The 24,777-nt window shown below is 41.8% G+C and overlaps 1 protein-coding gene across 2 annotated transcripts in view; it reads left to right on the top strand.

The window, feature by feature from the left end:
- babam2 (BRISC and BRCA1 A complex member 2) overlaps positions 1-24,777 on the top strand; it is a 204,712-nt gene that overhangs the window by 143,784 nt on the left and 36,151 nt on the right. For both annotated transcript variants that reach the window (XM_067985138.1, XM_067985139.1), the window contains one exon: positions 23,575-23,674. In XM_067985138.1, coding sequence (XP_067841239.1) covers positions 23,575-23,674 — 100 coding nt within the window. The remainder of the gene's footprint in view (positions 1-23,574; positions 23,675-24,777) is intronic.

Raw genomic sequence — 24,777 nt, 5'->3', positions numbered from 1 at the left:
TGGACAACATCCAGGCTTGGGCTGATAAGTGGCAAGTAACATTCGCGCCAGACGTGTGCCAGGCAATGACCATCTCCAACAAGAGAGAGTCTAACCACCTCCCCTTGACATTCAACGGCATTACCATCGCCGAATCCCCCACCATCAACATCCTGGGGGTTACCATTGACCAGAAACTTAACTGGACAAGAGCAGGTCAGAGACTGGGTATTCTGCGGCGAGTGACTCACCTCCTGACTCCCCAAAGCCTTTCCACCATCTATAAGGCACAAGCCTGGATGAGTGCAGTCCAACAAAACTCAAGAAGCTCAACACCATCCAGGACAAAGCCCGCTTGATTGGCACCCCATCCACCACCCTAAACATTTACTCCCTTCACCGGCACACTGCGGCTGCAGTGTGTACCATCCACAGGATGCACTGCAGCAACTCGCCAAGGCTTCTTCAACAGCACCTCCCAAACCCGGGACCTCTACCACCTAGAAGGACAAGGGCAGCAGGTACATGGGAACAACACCACCTGCACGTTCCCCTCCAAGTCACACGCCATCCCGACTTGGAAATATATCGCTGTTCCTTTATCGCTGGGTCAAAATCCTGGAACTCCCTTCCCGTGGGAGAACCTTCACCACACGGATTGCAGCGGTTCAAGAAGGTGGCTCACCACCACCTTGTGAAGGGCAATTAGGGATGGGCAATAAATGCTGGCCTCGACAGCGACGCCCACATCCCAAGAACGAATTTTTAAAAATGAGATCACCTCTCATTCTTCTAAACTCTGATGTGGAGATGCCGGTGATGGACTGGGGTGGACAAATGTAAGGAATCTTACAACACCAGGTTATAGTCCAACAAATTTATTTTAAAATCACAAGCTTTCGGAGATTATCTCCTTCGTCAGATGAATGAATGAAAAGGTTCTCAAATCGCATATCTTATACTATGTTGGGACAGCATCACACCAATCAAAAGGTGTCGTTGTTATTCAAACAGGCCAGTCACGGAGAACAGCACGTCCCAGTACACTGGATATACATTGTGTCTATTACACAGGCAGGCAGAAAGAAACTCAAAATGGCAGAGAGAGAGAGAGAATTTTAAAAAACATATAATTTTTTTCCCCCCTTTTTGCTGGTGGGGTTACGTGTAGCGTGACATGAACCCAAGATCCCGGTTGAGGCCGTCCTCATGGGTGCGGAACTTGGCTATCAACTTCTGCTCGACGATTTTGCGTTGTCGTGTGTCTCGAAGGCCGCCTTGGAGAACGCTTACCCGAAGATCGGTGGCTGAATGTCCTTGACTGCTAAAGTGTTCCCCGACTGCGCGGTGTCCATTCATCCGTTGTCGCGACAACGGATGAACGGACACCGCGCAACAATCGCCAAACAGGAGGGTTCCCTCCCAGTCGGGGAACACTTTAGCAGTCAAGGACATTCAGCCACCGATCTTCGGGTAAGCGTTCTCCAAGGCGGCCTTCGAGACACACGACAACGCAAAATCGTCGAGCAGAAGTTGATAGCCAAGTTCCGCACCCATGAGGACGGCCTCAACCAGGATCTTGGGTTCATGTCACGCTGCACGTAACCCCACCAGCAAAAAGGGGGGAAAAAAATTACATGTTTTTTAAAATTCTCTCTCTCTCTCTCTCTCTCTGCCATTTTGAGTTTCTTTCTGCCTGCCTGTGTAATAGATACAATGTATATCTAGTGTACTGGGACGTGCTGTTCTCCGTGACTGGCCTGTTTGAATAACAACGACACCTTTTGATTGGTGTGATGCTGTCCCAACATAGTATAAGATATGCGATTTGAGAACCTTTTCATTCATTCATCTGACGAAGGAGATAATCTCCGAAAGCTTGTGATTTTAAAATAAATTTGTTGGACTATAACCTGCTGTTGTTTAGATTCCTTACATCTTCTAAACTCAAAAGAGTATAGGCCCATTCTACTCAATCTCTCCACATAGGACAATCCTTTCATCCCAGGGATCAATCTAGTGAGCCTTCATTGCACTGCCTCTAAGGCATGCACATGCTTCCTTCCTTCCAAAACGTCACACAGTACTCCAGGTGTGGTTTCAGCAAAGCCCTGTACAGTTATAGCGAGATATCCTTAGACTTTTACTCCAACCCTCTAGCAATAAAGGCCAACATACCATTTACCTTCCCAATTGCTTGCTGTACCTGCATGTCAATTTTCCGTGTTTCGTGTACAAGGACACCCAAATCCCTCCGCACACCAACATTTAATAGTTTCTCACCATTTAAAAAATAATCCGTTTTTCTATTTTTCCTACCAAAGTGAATAACCTCACATTTCCCCACATTATATTCCATCTGCCACCTTCTTGCCCACTCAGTTAACCTGTTGATATCCCTTTGCAGACTCTTTGTGTCCTCCTCACAGCATACTTTCCCACCTAGCTTTGTATCGTCAGCAAACTTGGATACGTTACACTCAGTCCCTTCATCTAAGTCATTAATATAGATTGTAAATAGCTAAGACCCAAGCACCGATCTCTGCGGCATCCCACTAGTTACAGCCTGCCAACCCGAAAATGACCCGTTTATTCCTACTCTCTGTTTTCTGTCCGTTAACCAATCTTCAATCCATGTAATGTATTACCCCCAATCCCATGAGCCCCAATCTTGTGTAACAACTTCTTGTGTGGCACCTTTTCGAATACCTTTTGAAAATCCAAATATACTACATCCACTGGTTCCCCCTTATCTACCGAGCTAGTTACACCCTCAAAAAACTCTAATAGATTTGTCAAATATGATTTCCCTTTCATAAAACTGTGTTGACTCTACCTAATCATATTATGATTTTCTAAGTGCTGTGTTACTACGTCCTTAATAATAGATTCTTGCATTTTCCCTAATACTGATGTCAGTCTACCTGGCCAATAGTTCCCTGGTTTTCTCTCTCCCTCCTTTCTTGAATAGCAGGGTTACATTTGCAACCTTCCAATCCGTTGGGACCGATCTAGAATCTAGGGAATTCTGGAAGATTAAGACCAATGCATCCACTATCTCTGCAGCCATCTCTTTTAAAACTCTAGGATGTAGGCCATCAGGTAGAGGGGATTTTTCAGCTTTTAGTCCCATTAATTTTTCTAAAACTTTTTCTTTACTAATCTTAATTACTTTTAAGTTCCTCCCTCTCGTTAGACTGTTGGTTCCCCGCTATTGTTTTTTGTGTCTTCTACTGTGAAGACAGATATAAAATATTTGTTTAACGTCTCTGACATTTCCTTATTCCCCATTATAATTTGTCCTGTCTCTGCCTAAGGGACCCACGTTTACTTTCGCTGCTCTCTTCCTTTTTATATACTTGTAGAAGCTCTTACAATCTCTTTTTATATTTCTTGCTAATTTACTCTCATATTCAATTTTCTTCCCCTTTATCAATTTCTTGGTTAGCAATTTCTTGCCACTAATGGTGAAGCTAAGTCCCCCATAAGTTTGTTGTCTGTTAAATAATTACTTTGTAGTGCACACAGTTTCAGCTCACCTCTGCCATTAAGTCCAAATCACCAAAGCATTGCATTCAGAATAGATACAAGTCCCATCTCAAGGACCAGCATGAAGCATCCTGTTTATTATAATCATTAAAGTTAACAATTTTAATCGTTCTTGTTGGCTAGCAAGGTAAGAATAAATCATGTGATGCAGCCACTGCTGTGTTGTATCAAATGTAGAAATGTGAATTTTCTCTTTGCAGATCAGGGATCACACAAGCTGAATAATTTAGTTATTGTCAAATGCTAGTAAAGGAATACTTAATGCATGGGTAGATTGAATTACAGTAGTACTGTTCACATAAACCGCAGGGAAAAAAGTAGTTACAGAATTAAATCTGAAAAAAAAAATTGGTGCAAAGACTGGTGAAGTACTTGTTTCTGTCGCACAGACATTAACAGCATGGTGGTAGTAAGATATAGTGTGGTAATGTACAGTCCATGCAGGAGCTCCTCAGTTTTTCTGGAGGATTGTAGTGGAAGGGTTCCATAGTGATGCTTGTGCCAATACTTGCTTAACCATGGAGAAACTGTCAACTAAGCAGGATGCTACCTTATGGAAGTTGGCAGAGGGCAGCTGTGATTCTGCGCTGCAAGGAGGGGTGTGGTAAGTGCAATAGGGTGATTCAGTTTTAAGTTCACTATAGGTTTATTCCTCTTGAGGTTTAACTCTTTCCTGTTCTGATTCAATAACTGCAGTTATATTGAAATCCTGATTTTTACCAATTTCTCAGCCAATCTGATTTCTGCCTTAGTGTCGCAATACAGAAATAGTCCAAACCTTTTATCTCTGGTATTACCACCTGAACCCTTGAATCAAAGCAATGTAAAATGGCTGCTGAGATTCACTGTTGGTATAAAGCCTATCGAGCTAGACCTTCTTATTGTCTGCCAAAAGAGATAATGGGGTTGTTTGAGGAGAGATTGACTAATGTAATTTCATAAGTATCCTCTTTGTCTTAAAGCTGCATGCGTACGCATTCTGATATCCTTAATCAGAACTGCCCTTGCTATGTAGGCTATTTTAACAGGGCAGCTGTGAGGCTTAACACAACAGCTCTTGGAATGAGCTCAAACAAAGTTACTCTGGGTACAAATGTTGACTGTGCTAGAGTTCTTGTGTGCTAGCTCACCACCTTCCCCTGCCAACTTTGGAATAAAGCACTACCGCAAAATGTACTCCAAGGTTAATCTGGTTCAAAGCATTGTTAATAATTTTATTAATTGAAAGCTGGGATAGTTGCAGTTTGTACTTGGGGAAATGTGCCATGGTTATCATTAGTTGTACCACCCATAGCTAATCAGTTCGCAAAAAATAGAGTGACGGGCATGACTCCTCCCTAATGCTCACTCTAATTTTTAGACAAACAATTTTCCCCTCTTCTAATAGCTATGCTTCTGTTACTGGAGTTGTTAAATATTGTGGTGTAGGTCTTAAGTGAATTTATAGACATATGCCTGCTTTTTCCAAATTTAAATCTAGACCCTAAAACACAAGTTCAGTCTCAGAATGTGTTGTTTTTGTGGTGTTCATTGATGTGTTTTGTTCAAAAAATTCTATTCTGTTTACTTTTCTTTTTTTTTGCCTCCTCCCATTTCTGTTCTTTGTTTTGTTTTGCTTTCCTTCCTTTCCCTCCATATATGCCGTTCCCTTTTTGTTTAAAACTTTCTGTCAGTAGACTTCAAAACAGTCAAGTAAAAATGTCCTTCCCTAAAATCTAAAAGTTGAATTGCAGAACAGTTTCATTTATTTCTACTTGTTTATAAGAATAATCCAGCTTTGAGTCTGGCATTCAGTAGCGAACAATGCAAAAAAAGATGCAAACAGACCGGCATGATCCCACTTCTAGTATAGCTTTTGATGACATTGGTACTGAATGTGCAAAGAGAAATACTCCATTAAAAAGGTACTAAATGAACCTCTTACATTATAGGTGGATTCTTGAAGCTATCACCGCACTTAAATTTTGCATCAGAATTAAAGGTATATGTTCAGGATTTCTTTCCATACAACAATTGTGTGCTTCATTTTTTTTTTAAATGATCTACCACTTTTTTTGCATTTCACCCAGTAGCACCTTAATGCTATTTTTTTTAATCCAGAAGGTAGAATGATGTCCAAGGAATTCTCCAAGAACCCTCCATTTTCCTCATTTGGCTTAATTATCTCTCAGCAGCAGTCTTATTAACACTGAACCTCTGTCCACATGGCTACTTTAACCTCACTTACTTTTATCTGTCTACCTTAACTGACCCATAATTTTGTCAGCTGTTCACTGCATTCTCTAGTTAGAAATTAACAACATACTGGGTGACAGGCAAATGTCCACTGTCTATATTTAAAAAAATAAAGTGCTTACCAATACGCTGACATTCTCTTTTTCTTTATTCTTTTGCTCCCCCATGCCATTTCATTCTGTCTTCTATTTATCCAGCCTCTAATTGTGATATCTCGCCAAGCTAATGATATCCTTCTGACAGTAGGCCGATCTCCTTTTCATCCCATAATGTTTAGTTGGTCCTGTAAGGGAAATAGTAGACCAAAATTTGAATTCTGCTTTCTTGGTACATTTGGTCACATTGTACTGATGTATAAGTCTGTACTGTGTATTTTCCATGTCAGAAAGGTAGTCTTAAAGGTGTTACTTGTATGTCACATTTTACAATATGTCCTTACTGATAGAGATTCTAACAAACCAGCCAACATAGAACTTAAGTAATTATAAGTTAGATTTCCTCTTTTGATGTTATTAACCCCAGAATGGCTATCGGTAAGTCGACGGTGCAATTGCTCCGCATGCCGGTCTGAGGCTTGAGCAAAATACAATATCAGCCTCATTTCAGTGGAAGTGGCGAGTTGCGGCTGCCAAACGGGCGCCTTGATGCAGCTCGCTGTTCAGGGCGTGACTAATTCAACCCAGATCCGACGCCGACCCAGCCCCCAAGTTGGTCCTGGAGGGGGGTGGAGGAAGCACCAAGGGTGAAGCCCGGGCTGGTAGCAGTCTATTGTATTTTTGAGGAGTCATGAAGAGAATTCCTACTCCTGGCTGCACAAAAATATGACTTTAACAAAGCTTTGTGGCCTTTTGTTTTTGAGTGGCCTCCAGCGGTCCCTTTAAGGACAGCCAGTTAGGCTCCCCAAGACCTGGTACAACTAGTTGGAGCTTGTGCGGCGGAAGCTGCGCTCATTTGTACCTGAATTTTGTATCATGATCCCAGAACCAGCGTAGGGCCCCGATTTGCATAGTAAAGCAGCCTTACGCCTGTTTCAGGCAGGCGGGCTGGTCACCCATTTGCAGGCCCACCTGAATCTAGCATTAGGCGCCAAGGTGCCCCCTTCAATTTTCCACCACAAGCTGCCTGTTTTTCTGGCACAAAACGGATGGCCGTGTTGAATTTATCCCTGCAAGAGGGGAAAAAAAATGAAGACAGTTAGAAATGGCTAAAATATACATTTTCCTGTTATATCACTTTAACCTTTTCCATAACCTCCGGGATATTTACTGCCTGCTAGCAACCCTAGACGTTTATTTAAAATGGGCATAATTGATGTGTGGCGTCCTGCGTGCTATAACTGCTGAAATCGTTTGTCGGAACCCAAATGCTTATTAAAATGTATTTGAATTATACGTTCCTACCATCACCGGCATCTCCACATCAACACTGATCCCAGCCACAGGAAGGTGCATCAGGATGCAAACCTGTTGCAGTTCTGGTGGGAATCTTCCCACCCCCCCCAAATTCCTGTATCTAGCCACCCGATCGATTGGTAACGGCAGAGAATCAAGGCTTACAGATTTATTATGTAGAAATCATTCCACTTAAGATTATTTTTGCATCCTTTTTGAGGTGAACAATTACTGGTATATTTGGGAAAATACTGCAATAAAGAAACAATTCCTTTGGCTTAATTGTGCAGTACAATATTCAGTGTTGGAACTTGGGGATTATACCCTAAATGTTAACCTGTCTTTTCATTTCTCCACTGCTGACAGACCCGAATGTATTTCTAGCATTTTCTGTTTTTGTTTCACGATCTCAGCATTTGTAGTACCTTCTATTAATTCATGAGAGTCTTAGCTATAAAAAAAACATAGGCAAAACCGGTTATTTAATAAGCATAGGGCCTGAGACTGTAAACCTAACACCTTGGGAGGGGCATTCAGTTGCTCTGCATTCAAACTTATAAGAACCACTTAGGTGCCACATTTAGAGTGATTCACACTACCAGTGAAGTGAAGTGATGTGAGATACTGCACTTGATCTAGTGTTTCTAGACTAGATTCTCTCCTCAAAAATGGGCTGTTGCGAGCAAGAAGTCTTTCCCAGGCTTGTTTCTTTAATCAACAAGTGGGTTGGGTAACAGCTTGTAATTGACCCCAGGCAAACAGAATCAGTAGACTAATAAACGCACGTCACATTTCTGGCTCTGCATTAATCAATCCATATGCTCATGGAAATTTCAAGGAGCACTCCATGTGCTCTCAGAGACTTAATTTGTGATGATTTGTCCCTTATAAAGATTTAATCAGGTCTTGGAGACAAAATATAACAGCTTTTGACAGTAGACCATGTGTGCTTTGGGCTTCTGCATATCTCCTGTGTGAACATATTTGTTTGAGTAAATGAACTCTCAACTTCCAAGCACATCTCATGCTCGTGTTACTATACCACTTTCATTATATTATGAATTTAGCTTAACAAAAACAGAAAACTGTGGTATAGGTAGAGAGTGGCACAGAGCATTGGTATACTACTATATTTCCACAGAGAAGTCAAATGTAGTTTGCCCACAATTTGGTATGATTTGTTCCTCCTAGACTTTAATCAGATCTCAGACAAAATATAACAAGGCGAGTTCCAATCTTGGTCAGGCCATCAGAACGAATCAGCAACTGGTGGTTACATGCATCCTCACAGAGCTGGAGGAAATCAGAGGGTAAGTCACCCTGGGTCATGATCTCAAAGCATTCAGTAACCAGTAGCAGAGTAGCCCTGACAGAGTTCTGGGAGCAGGCTTTCTTTTTCTGCCCACTTCTTCCCCAGGTAGTAGTGCAGGGTTATCCAGTGGAAATTTATAACTAGCCACAAGTGTGGCTACGGCGACACCGTTTAGCTATATGCACTATCGCCTTATGTGTACTCGCACAATACAAATTAATGTACTTCATGTGCATATTTACTTAATAAACATGTGACTATAAGTATTGAGATCACATGCCCAGCGACAGTGTTTATCACTCTTTTTTTATATTTACTAACCAGAAATGCAATTAACCACATCTGCAATCCCAATTAGCCACATGTGGCTAGCGGCTAATGCATTGGAAGTCACAGGAATCGTCCATAGTATGCAGAGAGGAGAGTTTTTTTTTAAAAGAGTACTGTAATCCAGCCAGTGTTGGCATGGAGGCATTGGTTGAATAATACTGGTGCAAACAATCCTCGCTGTCCATAATTGAGTTTCAAACTGGCACCACTCTGGAATCAGGATATTGTTAACATCTGCCTCAAGTAAGTCCCTTACAGTATTGACATACTAAATCCAGAGAATGGCATTTCAACATTGAGTTTAACCGTTGAGATCTGTTGGATTTTTGTTGTTCCTTCAGTTGCAAGCAAAATTCATAATAGCTTTTAAAAAGAAAGTGGATAAATATTTAGAAAAAGTAAAATTTAGAAGGGCAAGGAAAAGGACTAATTGGATAGCTTTTAGAGGGCTGGCACATGTAAAAATTATGTGCTGTAAAGCTCTCTTTTCAATAAAGGTCAAGTTACTCAATGAGTTGCTGTTTCCAAGGCACCACTGGGGACATTTGCCAGACCAGTCTCCATGAGATGCAACAAACAAATGACAGAAGCCTTGTTTACCGGGGGAAACACGATCATCACTTTCCCATGGTAAGGAGGCACAATGTGTTTACCAAGTGGCAAGTTTCCCAAAAGCACAGGGCCTCATTAACAAACATATGGCCATCTAGACCCCCACCAATACCCCATCATTTGTATGAATATCAAAGGAACAATTCCATTAATGTGCCTAGGCTTGGCCTACATGTGACTCCAGTCCCACACTACGGGCAACTGGGGATGGGCAACAAATACTGCCTTGCCATTGTCGCCCACATCCCAAGAAGAACTAGACGATAATGATGTTGGGCTACAAGAACTGAATTATGCAAGTGGGTACTTTTGCTCAGGCCAGAGAACTTTATCCTTACCTGCTGCCACAACCCATGGTTGACTTGGTCTGCTACTTTGCGAAACTTTGTGGTGCTGAGGAAGGGGCCCCCAAGCACAAAATACAGCCATCTTCCTTTGCTGCACTTCTGGATAAGATCTAAGCTGCCTTCATCAAAGGAGCTAATTCTGCCCACTTTTCATTAGCCAGCTTCTATTCCTTGGTTTCCAGATTTCCAGCAGGCTACTAAACAGTCCACCTAATATGGTATTCAGTTTTATGTGGCATTTCAACAGCATTCTAGAAGATCTTACCTATGATTGGTAATGTAATATTTCACTAATTCTGGTAATAAATATTAGAGATGTACAGAAACTGTCCTATTTTAGAATAGCTTTAATCTACAAGCTGCCATAAGCATTTATCACTAAAAATGTAAAAAGACAGGTTTGGTCTGATTGCTTTAATTGCTTGTCGTGCATTTCACTATATTCTGCAATCCCTTAACCTGACCATTAAGAATCTCCCTAATAGATTCAAAATATTCAAATACTATTGGACTTTTCTGACTATTTGGATATGTAATTCTAAACCATGTGATCAAAAGTCCACATTGTCACAAACCTGCTTGCTGCTGGGATAAGTTAAGAGCCGTCTTCATTCTTAAAAGGGTTAAACAGAATTCACCTGGATCGTTCAGTGCATGGCTTTGCATATAAGAAAGGATTCCAATCACATTAACATTTTACCACATTTAATTTGATCGTGAAGATTCAGTTACTAGATGATGATAACTTTCAGCTTTAGGCAGAATTAAGCAGGGAAGGAGATTTTTGAGGTGGTTGTGTGGTCACGTTGTTTGATGTGGTTTCCTGTAGTACTAAAGCTGAAACAATATAACCTGTTTTTCCCTTTTTAAATGTACTGACTCTGCAAAAAGCTAATCATACCTGATTATAAAAGCAGTGGCGCAACATTCACCCTTGAAAGACCTGTTATTTTCACAGTGGTGTGTCTCTTTGAATGTGCTCTGTATGGGCAAGATTGTCAAGTGTGTGATACCTGTTCATTTATTCCAGTATGTCCTTTGTTCACAGTACTGATGAAAACATTGTAGTGATCAACATTTCCATCAGATATTTTTAAAAATCCAGTTTGGAATGATCCTGAAGAACTAAACAGATCAACATGGTGACATAGAAGTCGGCAGCATATTGGATGCACAGTGTGCTGTGCCACAAAACAATAGGATTCAGTTGTATGAAACTGATCTGTTCCCCGTAGTGAGAATAGATTGGTTTCAGATTACAGGAGGAACTAGGATAGCCCCACCATCCAGTAACCTTCTTTGCTTGCCCCTGATCTCACAGGGAGAGTCAGACATTTATGTTCAGCATATTGGGTAGGGTCAAGACAAGAGGAAGACGGATCAGGCGTGCATGATGAACAAAGGATATAAACAGTGGAGGGAAGGGGACAGCGAGGGAAGCAAAGTAGCAAACGTAAGAGGGGAAAAGTGAAAATACAACAATAGTGCCCAAGAGAAACTGCAGAAGATAAGTAAAGAAATGTGTAGAGAGCAGAGATTTTGTTTTTTTGAAAAACACAGCAAAGAAAAACAAATTAAGGGTAAGTGACTCACAGCCCAGTTGCTGATTAGGGAATAGCATTGGCTCAGTTGGGTGCAAACTTGACAATATGTTCCAATGAGTTTGGTATATCTCGATCAGCGTGAAAACATTTTTTTTTAAAAAGTAACTTCCAAATAGTTTCGTGGACCAAAGGATTTCAAGGCAACAAACCCAACAGTTGACCTGACAATATCCCAATGCGAAGGCATTGAACTTCCAAATGTGACTCAATGTTGAAAGAACCTCGATCTTGCCTCCAGTAAGTAATTAGAATTTTGAAAACAAAGCTCCAGGATTTTGATGCAGTGACAATGAAGGAACGGCAATATATGTCCAACTCGGCATGGTGTGCGCCTTAGAGGTGATGGTGTTCCCATGCACGTGCTGCCCCTGGCCTTCTAGGCAGTGGAGGTCACGGGTTTGGGAGGTGCTGTCAAAGAAGCTTTGGCGAGTTGCTGCAGTGCATCCTGTGGATAGTACACACTGCAGCCACGGTGCACAAGTGGTGGATGGAGTGGATGTTTAAGCTGGTGGATGGGCTGCCGATCAAGTGGACTGCTTTGTCCTGCATGGTGTTGAGCTGCTTGAGTGTTGTTCCAGCGACATCCATCCAGGCAAGTGGAGAGTATTTCATCACACTCCTGACTTGTGCCTTGTTGTTGGTGGCAAGACATTGGTCAGCCAGCAGGTGAGACCCTCGCCACAGAATACCTAGCCTCTGACCTGCTCCAGTAGCCTGTTAAATTTCTGGACAATGGTGACCCCCAGATCTGGATGAGTTTGTATAGGGGGAGCTCAGGAGAGTGTTGGAAAATGGAGATCGGAAGTGTGGATGAGAGTTTTGGAGACTGACCGGGGGAAGTAAAGTAGGATGGTGAGGGGGATCTTCCCACTCAGAACACAATAGGTTGGCAGTTCTATTACATAGATTTAAGACATACTTAAAGCTGCCGCTTGGTAATATGGTGTTTCACCAGTTTGTCTCTGTTCCCATGTGGCTTAATGCTTTCAATTGTAAACTTTTTTAAAAACCTAAAGTAAATACAGACAAATACAATAAATAAAGTAAATACTTATGTTTAAAAATAAGCCAATTGTCGGGCCTTATCCTGCAGAACACTGAGGTTCAGGTGTGACAACTACTGTAACTGTTCCTACAACTGAATCCCCAAGGACTAAAGACTTTTTTAAAGTTTGTTTTTTTCCTATCATAAACAATAAAATGTATTCTGTAATGTAGAGAATAATAAGTTCACAGGAGGAGTTAAAGGGGTGTAATCTTATTGAAAGATTCAAATGTTAACACAGTATGGAAAATGATTAAAAGGCTGACTAGCTCCTGCTCTACTTTTATAAGGAAAAAGGCACATGTGTACAACAAGTATTATGAAGGAAAAAAAGACTGTTCATTCATCTAAAATCCTAAAATGTTCCAACACTCACTGCTGCGCTGTCTGGAGCATAAACTTGATGATTAAATTTGAGACATCCAAACCACCTTTCCCGAGACAATTTATTGATTTTAATTTAATGGCATTTTCAGTACTTCCAACACTGGACATTAAAGGTGTTCTAAATATAATCCCTAAAAATCTATAATTTTCATATAAGACCTTGATTCTTAGCAAAATAATTCAGCATTCTCCGTGACAAGTTCTTCACATCCGTACAATGAAGTTAAAAGCATCACACACCCATATTGATAAACCAGTTATGTTTACCATTAGGGTGGATAAGTATTTGTTAAGCTGGCGATTGTGTTAGCCTTGGCTCAATGGTGGCACTCTTATCTCAGAAGGTCGTTGGTTCAAGCCCCACTCCAGAGACTTTGAGCACATAATCTAGGCTGACACTTCAGTTAAAAATTGAGGGAGTCCTGGACTGCCGTAAGTGACATCTTTTGGATGAGGGGCTCCACCTACTTGCTGAGGTGAACATAAAAGATCTCATGGCATTAATTGAAGAACAGCAAAGAAGTTCCGTTAGTGTCCTCGCCAACGTTTATTCCTCAAAGCTGTTTGTATGATCTCATTCTGTACGTTTGCCCACATTACAACAGTGATTACACTTCAGAAGTCAGTGCTTTGGGGTGTTCTGCAGGTGTGAAAGGTGCTATATGAATAAAAGTTCATTCTTTACTTATTTTAACTATGACATTTGCCTAACAATACACCACTACTCAGATCAACCTGCCTGATTCAAATCCCACTACTCTCACCTCCCTGTCTGGAAAAGGCATCCGCTCAGCTCCCTCAAGGCCATATGCTCTAACTCGCAGCTCACTATCTTATGGCCCTCCAACTGTCACGACTAATGCGGCCGCTGACCTTAACAGCACCCTCGGTTAGGTCTTTGGCCCCATTAACCCACTCAATCTCCCATTTTCCATGGTGAAGTCTTGCAGTCTTCCAATCTGAGGGCCTTGAGATTCTAGAGCACCTGGCGCAGGACTGGTCTAGGCGTCCACTGCCATATCTGGCTTGACCACATTAAGCAAAGTTATGCTTCATTCTCCATGACCAAATATTCTTTTTATTATTAGTTCATGGGATGTGGGCGTCGCAGGCAAGGCCAGCATTTATTGCCCATCTCTAATTGCCATTGAGAAGGTGGTGGTGAGCCACCGCCTTGAACTGCTGCAGTCCGTGTGGTCAAGGTTCTCCCACAGTGCTGTTAGGAAGGGAGTTCCAGGATTTTGACCCAGCGACGATGAAGGAACGGCAATATATTTCCAAGTTGGGATGGTGTGTGACCTGGAGGGGAATGTGCAGGTGGTGTTCCCATGTGCCCAACTGCCCTTGTCCTTCTAGGTGGTAGAGGTCGTGGGTTTGGAAGGTGCTGTCGAAGAAACCTTGGCAAGTTGCTGCAGTGCGTCCTGTGGATGGTACACTCTGCAGCCACTGTGCGCCGGTGGTGGAGGGAGTGAATGTTTAGGGTGGTGGATGGGGTGCCAATCAAGCAGGCTGCTTTGTCCTGGATTGAGTCAAGCTTCTTGAGTGTTGGAGCTGCGCTTATCCAAGCCAGTAGAGAGTATTCAGTCACACTCCTGACTTGTGCCTTGTAGATGGTGGAAAGGCTTTGGGGAGTCAGGAGGTGAGTCACTCGCCGCAGAATACCCAGCCTCTGACCTGCTCTTGTAGCCACAGTATTTATGCTGCTGGTCCAGTTAAGTTTCTGATCAATGGTGACTCCCCCAGGACGTTGATGGTGGGGGATTTGGCGCTGCTAATGCTGTTGAATGTCATGGGGAGGTGGTTAGATTCTCTCTTGTTGGAGATGGTCATTGCCTGGCACTTGTCTGGCGCGAATGTTACTTGCCACTTATCAGCCCAAGCCTGGATGTTGTCCAGGTCTTGCTGCATGTTGGCACGGACTGCTTCATTATCTGAGTGGTTGCGAATGGAACTGAACACTGTGCAATCATCAGCGAACATCCCCATTTCTGACCTTATGATGGAGGGAAGATCATAGATGAAGCATCTGAAGATGGTTCGGCCTAGGACAGTACCCTGAGGAACTCCTGCAGCAATGTCCTGGGGCTGAGATGATTGGCCTCCAACAGCCACTACCATCTTCCTTTTTGCTAGGTATGACTCCAGCCACTGGAGAGTATTCCCCCTGATTCCCATTGACGTCAATTTTACTAGGGCTCCTTGGTGCCACACTCAGTTAAATGCTGCCTTGATGTCAAGGGCAGTCACTCTCACCTCACCTCTGGAATTCAGCTCTTTTGTCCATGTTTGGACCAAGGCTGTAATGAGGTCTGGAGCTGAGTGGCCCTGGCGGAACCCAAACTGAGCAGGTTATTGGTGAGTAAGTGCCGCTTGATAGCACTGTTGACGACACCTTCCATCACTTTGCAGATGATTGAGAGTAGACTGATGGGGCGGTAATTGGCCAGATTGGACTTGTCTTGCTTTTTGTGGACAGGACATATCTGGGCAATTTTCCACATTGACGGATAGATGCCAGTGTTGTAGCTGTACTGGAACAGTTTGGCCAGAGACGCGGCTAGTTCTGGAGCACAAGTCTTCAGCACTACAGCCGGGATGTTGTCGGGGCCCATAGCCTTTGCTGTATCCAGTGCACTCAGCCGTTTCTTGATATCACGTAGAGTAAATCGAATTGACTGAAGACTGGCTTCTATGATGGTGGGGATGTCGAGAGAAGGCCGAGCTGGATCATCTACTCGGCAGTTCTGGCTGAAGATGGTTGCAAACGCTTCAGCCTTGTCTTTTGCACTCACGTGCTGGACTCTGCCATCATTAAGGATGGAGATGTTAGTTGTTTAATTGACAACCACTATTCATGACTGAATGTGGCAGGACTGCAGAGCTTTGATCTGATCTGTTTGTTGTGGAATCACTTCGCTCTGTCTATAGCATGTTGCTTCCGCTGTTTAGCATGCATGTAGTCCTGTGTTGTAACTTCACCAGGTTGGCACCTCATTTTTAGGTACGCCTGGTGCTGCTCCTGGCATGCTCTTCTACACTCCTCATTGAACCAGGGTTGATCCCCCAGCTTGTTGGTAATGGTAGAGTGAGGAATATGGCGAGCTATGAGGCTACAGATTGTGCTGGAATACAAATCTGCTGCTGATGATGGCCCACAGCACCTCATGGATGCCCAGTTTTGAGCTGCTCGATCTGTGCTGAATCTATCCCATTTAGCACGGTGGTAGTGCCACACAACATGTTGGTTGGTATACTCTGATTCTTTCAAAGGATTAGGACGATCGCAGACTCGATGCCAAATGCCTCTCTGGTCTCTTTCTCCTGCCCCCTCTTAACACTAAATACAAGGAACTTATGGACTATTTTGCCAGGGATTTAATCCATCCATGCTGCTGGTTCGGCTGCCACGCCTCCTCTCTTCATCCCCGATTCAAACCCTTCCAGCTCTCTACTCACTCCAGCTATACATCTTATCACTCTAGTTTAATTTTCCCTTCCCCCCCCCCCCCCCCCCCAAATCTATCCAAACTTATCTGTTCCATGAGATCCACTTCCCTGTACCCTCAATCTCCTCCCTACCAAACTGCTAATAACTTATCTTTCCTCCGTGGCCTTATGCCTTACTAACATTGTAAATGGCCCCCCTCTGCTTTAGCACTATCCCTTTAAAACTATTGTCATCAGCCATCTTGCTCCTCAAAATATCCACCCTCGATTCTTCCATCATCTCTAGCTAGGGACATTGATAGATTAAGTGAGTGAGCAAAGCTGTGGCAGATGGAGTTCAGTATGCGGAACTGTGAAGTCATCCGTTTTGGACCCAAGAAAGATGGATCAGAACGTAAGAAATAGGAATAGGAGTAGGCCACACGGCCCCTCGAGTCTGCTCAGCCATTTGATAAGATCATGGCTGATCTTTTGCCTCAACTCTACTTTCCCGCCCTATCCCCATATCCCTTGATTCCCTTAGTGTCCAAAAATCTATCGATCTTCAGTCTTGAATATACTCAGCGACTGAGCACCTCTGGGGTGGAGAATTCAAAGATTCACAACCCTGAGTGAAGAAATTTTTCCTTATCTAGGTTCTAAATGGCTGACCCCTTATCTTCAGTCTATGTCCCCTTGATCTAGACTCTCCAGTCAGGAGAAACAGCCTCTCAATGTCTACCCTGTCAAGCCCTCTAAGAATTTTATGTTTCAGTGAGATCATTTCTCATTCTTCTAAACCCCAGAGAATATAAGCCCATTCTATTCGATCTCTCCTTATTGGACAACCCTCTCATCCCAGGAATCAATCTCGTGAACCTTCATTACACCCACTCTAAGGCAAGTATATCCTTCCTTAGGTAAGAAAACCAAAATGTACACGTTACACCAGGTGTGGTCTCACCAGAGCCCCATATAATTGCAGCAAGACCTCCTTACTCTCCCATACCAATCCCCTTGCAATAAAGGCTAACATATCATTTGCCTTCCTAATTGCTTGCTGTACCTGCATGTTAACTTTCTGTGATTCATATACAAGGACACCCAAATCCCTCTGAATACCAACATTTCTTAGTTTCTCACCTTTTTTTAAAAAATCCTGCTTTTCTATTCTTCTTACCAAAGTGGTTAATTTCACATTTCCCCACATTATACTCCATCTGCCACCTCCTTGCTCATTTACTTAACCTGTCTATATCCCTTTGCAGCCTCATTGCGTCATCCTCACAGTTTACTTTCCCACCTAGCTTTGTATCGTCAGCAAACTTGGAGACATTACATGCGATCCCCTCATCTAAATTATTGACATATATATTGTAAATACCTGAAGCCCAAGCACTGATCGTTGCAGCATCCCACTAGTTACAGCCTGCCAACCAGAAAATGAACAGTTTATTCCTACTCTCTGTTTTCTTTCCGTTAACCAATCCTCAATCCATGCTAATATATTACCCCCAATCCCATGAGCCCTCATCTTGTGTAACAACCTCTTGTGTGGCACCTTATCGAATGCCTTTTGAAAATCCAAATACGCTTCATCCACTGGTTCCCCTTTATCTACCCTGCTAGTTACACCCTCAAAAAACTCTAATAGATTTGTCAAACGTGATTTCCCTTTCATGAAACCGTGTTGACTCTGCCTAATCATATTATGGTTTTCTAAGTGTTCTGTTACTACGTCCTTAATAATAGATTCTAGTGTTTTCCCTACTACTGATGGAGGCTAACTAGCCTATAGTTCCCTGTTTTCTCGTTCCCTCCTTTCTTGATTAGCGGGGTTACATTTGCTACCTTCCAATCTGCTGGGACCGCTCTAGAATCTGGGGAATTTTGGAAGATCATAACCAATGCATCAAGTATCTCTGCAGCCACCTCCTTTAAAACCCTAGGATGTAGGCCATCAGGTCCAGGGGATTTGTCGGCTTTTAGTCCCATTAATTTCTCCATTACTTTTTCTTTACTAATCTTAATTAATTTAAGTTCCTCACTCTCATTAGACAGTTGGTTCCTCACTATTATTTCATCCTAGGTTGCTGAGGGAAGTAAGGGTGGAAATTGCGGAGGTACTGGCCACAATCTTGCAATCATCCTTAGATACGGGGGTGATGCCAGAGGACTGAAGAATTGCACATGTTACACACTTGTTCAAAAAAGGGTGCAAGGATAAACCCAGCAACTACAGGCCAGTCAGTTTAATCTCTGTGGTGATAAAACTTTTAGAATCAATAATCAGGGACAAAATTAACAGTCACATGGACACGTGTGGATTAATTGATGAAAGCCTGCACAGATTTGTTAAAGGAAAATCGTGTTTAACTAACTTGATTTGAGTTTTTTGATAAGGTAACAGAGAGGGTTGATGAGGGCAATGCGGTTGATGTGGTTTATATGGACTTCCAAAAGGCGTTTGATAAAGTGCCATATAATAGGCTTGTCGGCAAAGTTAAAGCCCATGGAATAAAAGGGGTATTGGCAGCATGGGTACGAAATTGGCTATGTAACAGGAATCAGAGAATAGTGGTGAATGATTGTTTTTCGGACTGGAGGAGGTTGTTCCCCAGGGGTCAGTATGAGGACCAATGCTTTTCTTGATATGTATTAATGACTTGGACTTGAGTGTATAGGGCACAATTTCAAAATTTGCAGATGACACTTGGAAGTGTAGTGAACAGTAAGGAGGATAGTGATAGACTTCAAGAGGACATAGACAGGCTGATGGAATGGGCAGACACATGACAGATGAAATTTAAGGCAGAAAAGTGCAAAGTGATACATTTTGACAGGAAGAATGAGGCGAGGCAAATAAAGGGTACAATTCTAAAGGGGTACAGGAATGGAGAGATCTGGGGGTATGTGTGCACAAATCCTTGAAGGCGGCAGGGCAGGTTGAGAAAGCAGTTAAAAAAGCATACGGGATTCTGGGTTTTATAAATAGAGGCATGGAGTACAAAAGCAAGCAAGTTATGATGAACCTTCATAAAACACTGGTTCGACTACAACTGGAGTATTGTGTCCAATTCTAGGCACCGCACTTTAGGAAGGATTTGAAGGCTTTAGAGAGGGTGCAGAAAAGATTTACTAGAATGGTTCTGGGGATGAGGGACTTTAGTTGCATGGATAGACTAGAGAAGCAGGGATTGTTCTTAGAGCAGAGAAGATTGAGAGGAGATTTGATAGAGATGTTCAAAATCATGAGGGGTCTAAAAAGAGTAGATAGAAACTGGTCCCATTGGCGGAAGGGTCAAGAACCAGAGGACACAGATTTAAGGTGATTGGCAAAAGAACCAAAGGCGATACGAGGAAAAGTTTTTTTACGTAGCGAGTGGTTATGATCCGGAATGCACTGCTTGAAAGGGAGGCAGAATCTATCGTGGCTTTCAAAAGAGAATTGGATAAGTACTTGAAGGGATAAAATTTGAGGGGTACAGAGAAAGGGCGAGGGAATGGGACTAGCTGGATTGCTCTTGCAGAGAGCCGGCAAGGGCTCGACAGGCTGAATGGCCGCCTCCTGTGCTGTAACCATTCAGTGATTGTATGAAATGTTCGCCATTGCTTATGTACCGTCATAATGATAAGAAGCTAGGAACTGTGGAGGAGCAGAGGCATTTAGGACTCCATGTACAGAAATAACTAAAAGCTAGTGGGCAGGTACAAAACTAAATTAAAGGCTAATACAACGTTAGCCTTTATTTCAAAGGAGTATGCAAATAGGTAGAAGTTATGCTACAGCTATACAGAGCTATGGTTACGCCCCATCCGGAGTACTGCATTCAGTTCTGGGCACCGCATCTCAGGAAAGATATATTGGCCTTGATAGTGGTACTATATAGTGCAGTGCATCTTCACCAGAATAATACCGGGGCTGAAAGGGTTAAATTATGAGGCCAGGTTGCATAGACTAGGCTTGTATTCCCTTGAATATAGAAGATTAATGGGTGATCTAATTGAGGTGTTTAAGATGAGTAAAGGATTTGATAATGTAGATTGAGAGAAACTATTTCCTCTGGTGGGGGACTTCAGAGCAAGGGGGCATAACCTTAAAATTAGAGCTCAGCGTTTAGGGGTGATGTCTGGAAGTACTTCTTCACACAAAGGGTAGTGGAATTCTGGAACTTTCTCCCCCAAAAATTTGAAAATTTAAAACTCAGATCGTTAAGAGTTTTGTTAGGGTTTTGTTAGCCGTGGTCTAATTGAATGATGGAACAGGCTCGAGGGGCTGAATGGCCTTCTTGTCTTCCTATGTACCAGCCCAATACCAACATCCCTTTTCTCCTCCATTCAACCAATAATGGCAGAACTTTGAGCTGTCTGGGCCCACTGTATGGAAGTCTATCTTTAAACCCTTCTGCCTCATTTTCTCCCTCCCTGCCTTTAAAGACATTCTCAAAACCTACCTATTTAAGCTTTCCTTTGGTAATCTCTGCTAAGTTCCCCCAATTATAATCAGTGTCCAGTTTTGCTCCTGTGTGAACATTTGAGGATGTTTTTCTATGTTAAAGGTGCTGTTGTAATATTCCTTAAAGTGGGTGTCAGTTGGGTGTTTTGACAAGAATTAGGGAAAGATTGAACAATGTTGATGCTATGATTTAAAGGGAATTGTCTATGTAGGTGTACTACATAGATTTTATTTTTTCATATATACTTTTTTTTAACCACCTATTAAGAATGGCTGCCGCATGGCAACAGTCATTAAATTCAAAAGTAATTAATTGTGTGAAAAGTGCTATATAAATACAAGTAGTATTTAGTAACCTCACACTCAGCCACAGCCTTTGTAAGGTGGTATTAATTTTTCCATGCATAATTTTTTTTTTGGTTTTGTTGTGGACACATTGCTAGTTACTTGTTCCAGATGGTGTGCTGAGAATTGTTTTGTACAGTTATTCTTGGGGTTTATGGTAGAATTCCTGAATAAAGGTCTGTGAGTTTGCATGTATAGGTTCATTTAGAACTAATTTGGTTGTCACTCCTTGGGGAGAGCTGTGGGTTTTCTGAATTTGGGTCTATTACAACTATTTTTCTTTGCTTTCTCATACATTGTTTAATTATGGTACTTTTTATGCCTTTGTTTTGTGTTCCTTGATACTTCTTGGAAAATTTGGGGATTTCTTTCCATTTTGCTGTGAGTAATTTATTGGGAAGTGTTTTTTGTTTCTTCATCTATCAGTATCAGTTTCAGTTTCCAATGTGTACGGGGCTAGTCTTCTATAATATGTGTGCAATTGTGGATAGCTTCTTGCGTTTAAATGAACTACTAATGTAATTTTTAATTTATTTTTTGAAAACTAAAATCATATGTATAACAAAACACATTGATATCCATTTTCATTGTTACAAATTTTCACCAGTATGACTTTCAATCTTTACTAAAGCACCAATTGCAAAACATATGATTTTAGACTGTTAGCAAAATTAAAGCCCATGGGATTAAAGGGACAGTGGCAGAGTGGATGCAAAATTGGCTAAGGGACAGAAAGCAAAGAGTAGTGGTGACTGGATGTTTTTCAGACTGGAAGGAAGTATACAGTGATGGTCCCCAGGGGCCAGTATTAGGACCACTGCTCTTTTTGATATATATTAGTGACCTGAACTTGGGTATAGAGGGTATAATTTCAAAGTTTGCAGATGACCACGAAACAATGTGAAGGATAGTAACAGACTTCAGGAGGACATAGACAGACTGGTGAAATGGGCAGACGCATGGCAGATGAAATGTGAATTGATGCATTTTGGTAGGAAGAATGAGGAGAGACAATATAAACTAAATGGTACAATTTTAAAGGGGGTGCAGGACCAGAGACCTGGGGGTGCACTTACACAAATTTTTGAAGGTAGCAGGACAAGTTGAGAAGGCTGCTTAAAAAGGTTAGGTTAATGGATAAGATCCACAGCCTCACGCAAGAACTAAAAGTGCAGGAGGAGAAAGTAGGCGAGGTAAAGGCAGCATATAAGCTGGCCTGCGCCCAGAGGTTTGAAGACGTTAAAAAAAAAAGCACATGGAATCCTGAACTTTAATAATAGAATTGTAAACAATTTTACAACACCAAGTTATAGTCCAACAAATTTATTTTAAATTCCACAAGCTTTCGGAGGCTTCCTCCTTCCTCAGGTGAATGGTGTGGAAAATGGCTCTATTATCTTTAATAATAGAGCCATAGAGTACAAAAGCAAGCAAGTTATGCTAAACCTTTATAAGACACCGGTTAGGCCTCAGCTTGAATATTGTATTCAATTCTGGGCACCACACTTTAAGAAGGATGTCAAGGCCTTAGAGAGGGTGCAGAAGAGATTTACTAGAATGGTATCAGGGATGAGGGACTTCAGTTATGTGGAGCGATTGAAGGAGCTGGAGTTGTTTTCCTTGGAACAGAGAAGGATAAGGGGAGATTTGTTAAAGGAGTTCAAAATCATGAATGGTTTTGATAGAGTAAATAAGGAGAAACTGTTTCCAGTGGCAGAACGATCGGTAACCAGAGGACACAGATTTAAGGTGATCAGCAAAAGGGCCAGAGACGACATGAGGGGACATTTTTTTTACACAGCAATTTGTAATGATCTGGAATGTACTGCCTGAAAGGGTGGTGGAAGCAGATTCAATAGTAACTTTCAAAAGGGAATTGGATAAATACTTGAAGGGAAAAATTTACAGGGCTGTGGGGAAAGAGCAGCGGAATGGGACTAATTAGATAGCTCTTTCAAAGAGCTGGCACAGGCACGATGGGCGTCCTCACTTGGTGTACCTACTATGATATGGGAACAATTTGTATCTATTTAGGTGCAGGTCATAGTCCAGATTTTACCAAACAAAGCAGAATTTTAATTTGAGAACAATATATGTGTCCCAATGACTCAGCAGGTAAATGCATTCAGTAGTACCAAGCCATATTTTTGCTGAGGAAATATAAAACAAAATTCTCAATATTGTTAAAAGAGGCGAGTTCTTTGCTGCAAAAGCTAAGTGCCTTTAAGGTGGTTTGAAGAACTAGCCTGGACAAGCTAGAAGAAGCTCTGGCTCTATGCAGAATAAAAACACCAAATGTTATTTGTTGCATCACATTGTGAAAGTCTACAACTACTTTCATAAGAGACTTTTGAGTAAATATAAATTTGATGATTGCTGGTTACTGACCAGAGTCAAACCACTTGAAGTGTGATCAAGCTTTGTTTGTTTTGGGATGAAAAATCCATAATCCTGGACCTGTTTGTAATGATATTTTACATGAGTTAGTTCACAATAATATGCCCTGTTTATTTTGAAATTTTTATTTGGAGAATATTTTTTCTTATCTCATTACAGTGCACTTGGCGGGACATCTGCTCTCCATATCCCACCATTCCCCAATGGTAGCTGTCTCATTGATTATGTGCCACAAGTTTGCCAATTACTCACGAATAAGGTAACAAAGATAAACAAGATACAGTGCATCATTTAATTTTATTCTATTTTAGAATGTATGTAGTATATAGGGACTGTTTGGACTAATGAAGTTAGAACTAACTCCTACAGTAGGCTGAACAAGTCAAATGCAAACGTTTCCCAGACGAAGAACGTAAGCTTTTCATAAACTATTGGCTCGTCTATGATATAGTCTTAGCTGGGACCCTGATTCCTCCCTAGCAGATGTTACTATTCTAATCAAATCAGTATTAATAATTTGTACCCATATAATGGATGTTGATATACTACATAATTTGTAGTATAATTTCTCTTTTATTCGTTTGCATATGGAAAACAACTGCATTGCAGCCTTGTGCCCCTATTCTAAGAGGGATGTTACTGTGGCAGGCTGGGTTGAAACCTCATGTTGAGTATACAGAACGAATCATGGAAGAAATGAATGAGGCTTATGCAATATTGTTAATACATTTTTTAACCACTGAGATCTATTTTCATTTGAGTGTGTGTGTGTGTGTGTGTTCTCCCTTCCATCCTTTTATATCTCCTGAGCCATTTCCTGAGGGCAAACAGGCTCTGCTAGTGCCACTCTGTAACCAGCCACAAGAGTAATCTTGCCCTGTTGATAATCATCTGGTCTGTGTTCAGCACCTCCTATTAACAGTGTGGTTAAGATTAGGAACTAACTTTGTATATATTTAAGTTCATTCATCCTGACAGTGATTTGGACCATCAGTATGCTTTAATGTCACAGATATGGGTTTATGGCCAGTTAGGACAGATGAGATGAAAGTCTGTCTATAACAGATGTTCCAATTGAAATGAATAATCACAATGAATGTTAGTCCATAGTACAAAACTAATTAAACATTAGTTAGTACTTAGCAGTGTAATCTCACCCAGGATGACTTGAATTCGAAATGGGCATATCCTGCAGGTATAACAGAAGTTGTAAGCCTACTATGCAGAAATGCACCTTCTTAAAAAAAAAACCCTCTCCCTGATTTGTTTTTCTCTTACAAATAAAAATGAGCTCAGTGAAGGTAAGACTTGTTTGAGGCTGTTCTTAATTTTGATCAAAATCAGCCAAAAAAACTACTTCAA

Source organism: Heptranchias perlo, chromosome 5, assembly GCF_035084215.1.
Source record: "Heptranchias perlo isolate sHepPer1 chromosome 5, sHepPer1.hap1, whole genome shotgun sequence".
Lineage (NCBI taxonomy): Eukaryota > Metazoa > Chordata > Chondrichthyes > Hexanchiformes > Hexanchidae > Heptranchias > Heptranchias perlo.
The sequence above is the reverse complement of the archived record's forward strand: the minus strand, read 5'-3'. Positions and strand labels throughout refer to the sequence as shown.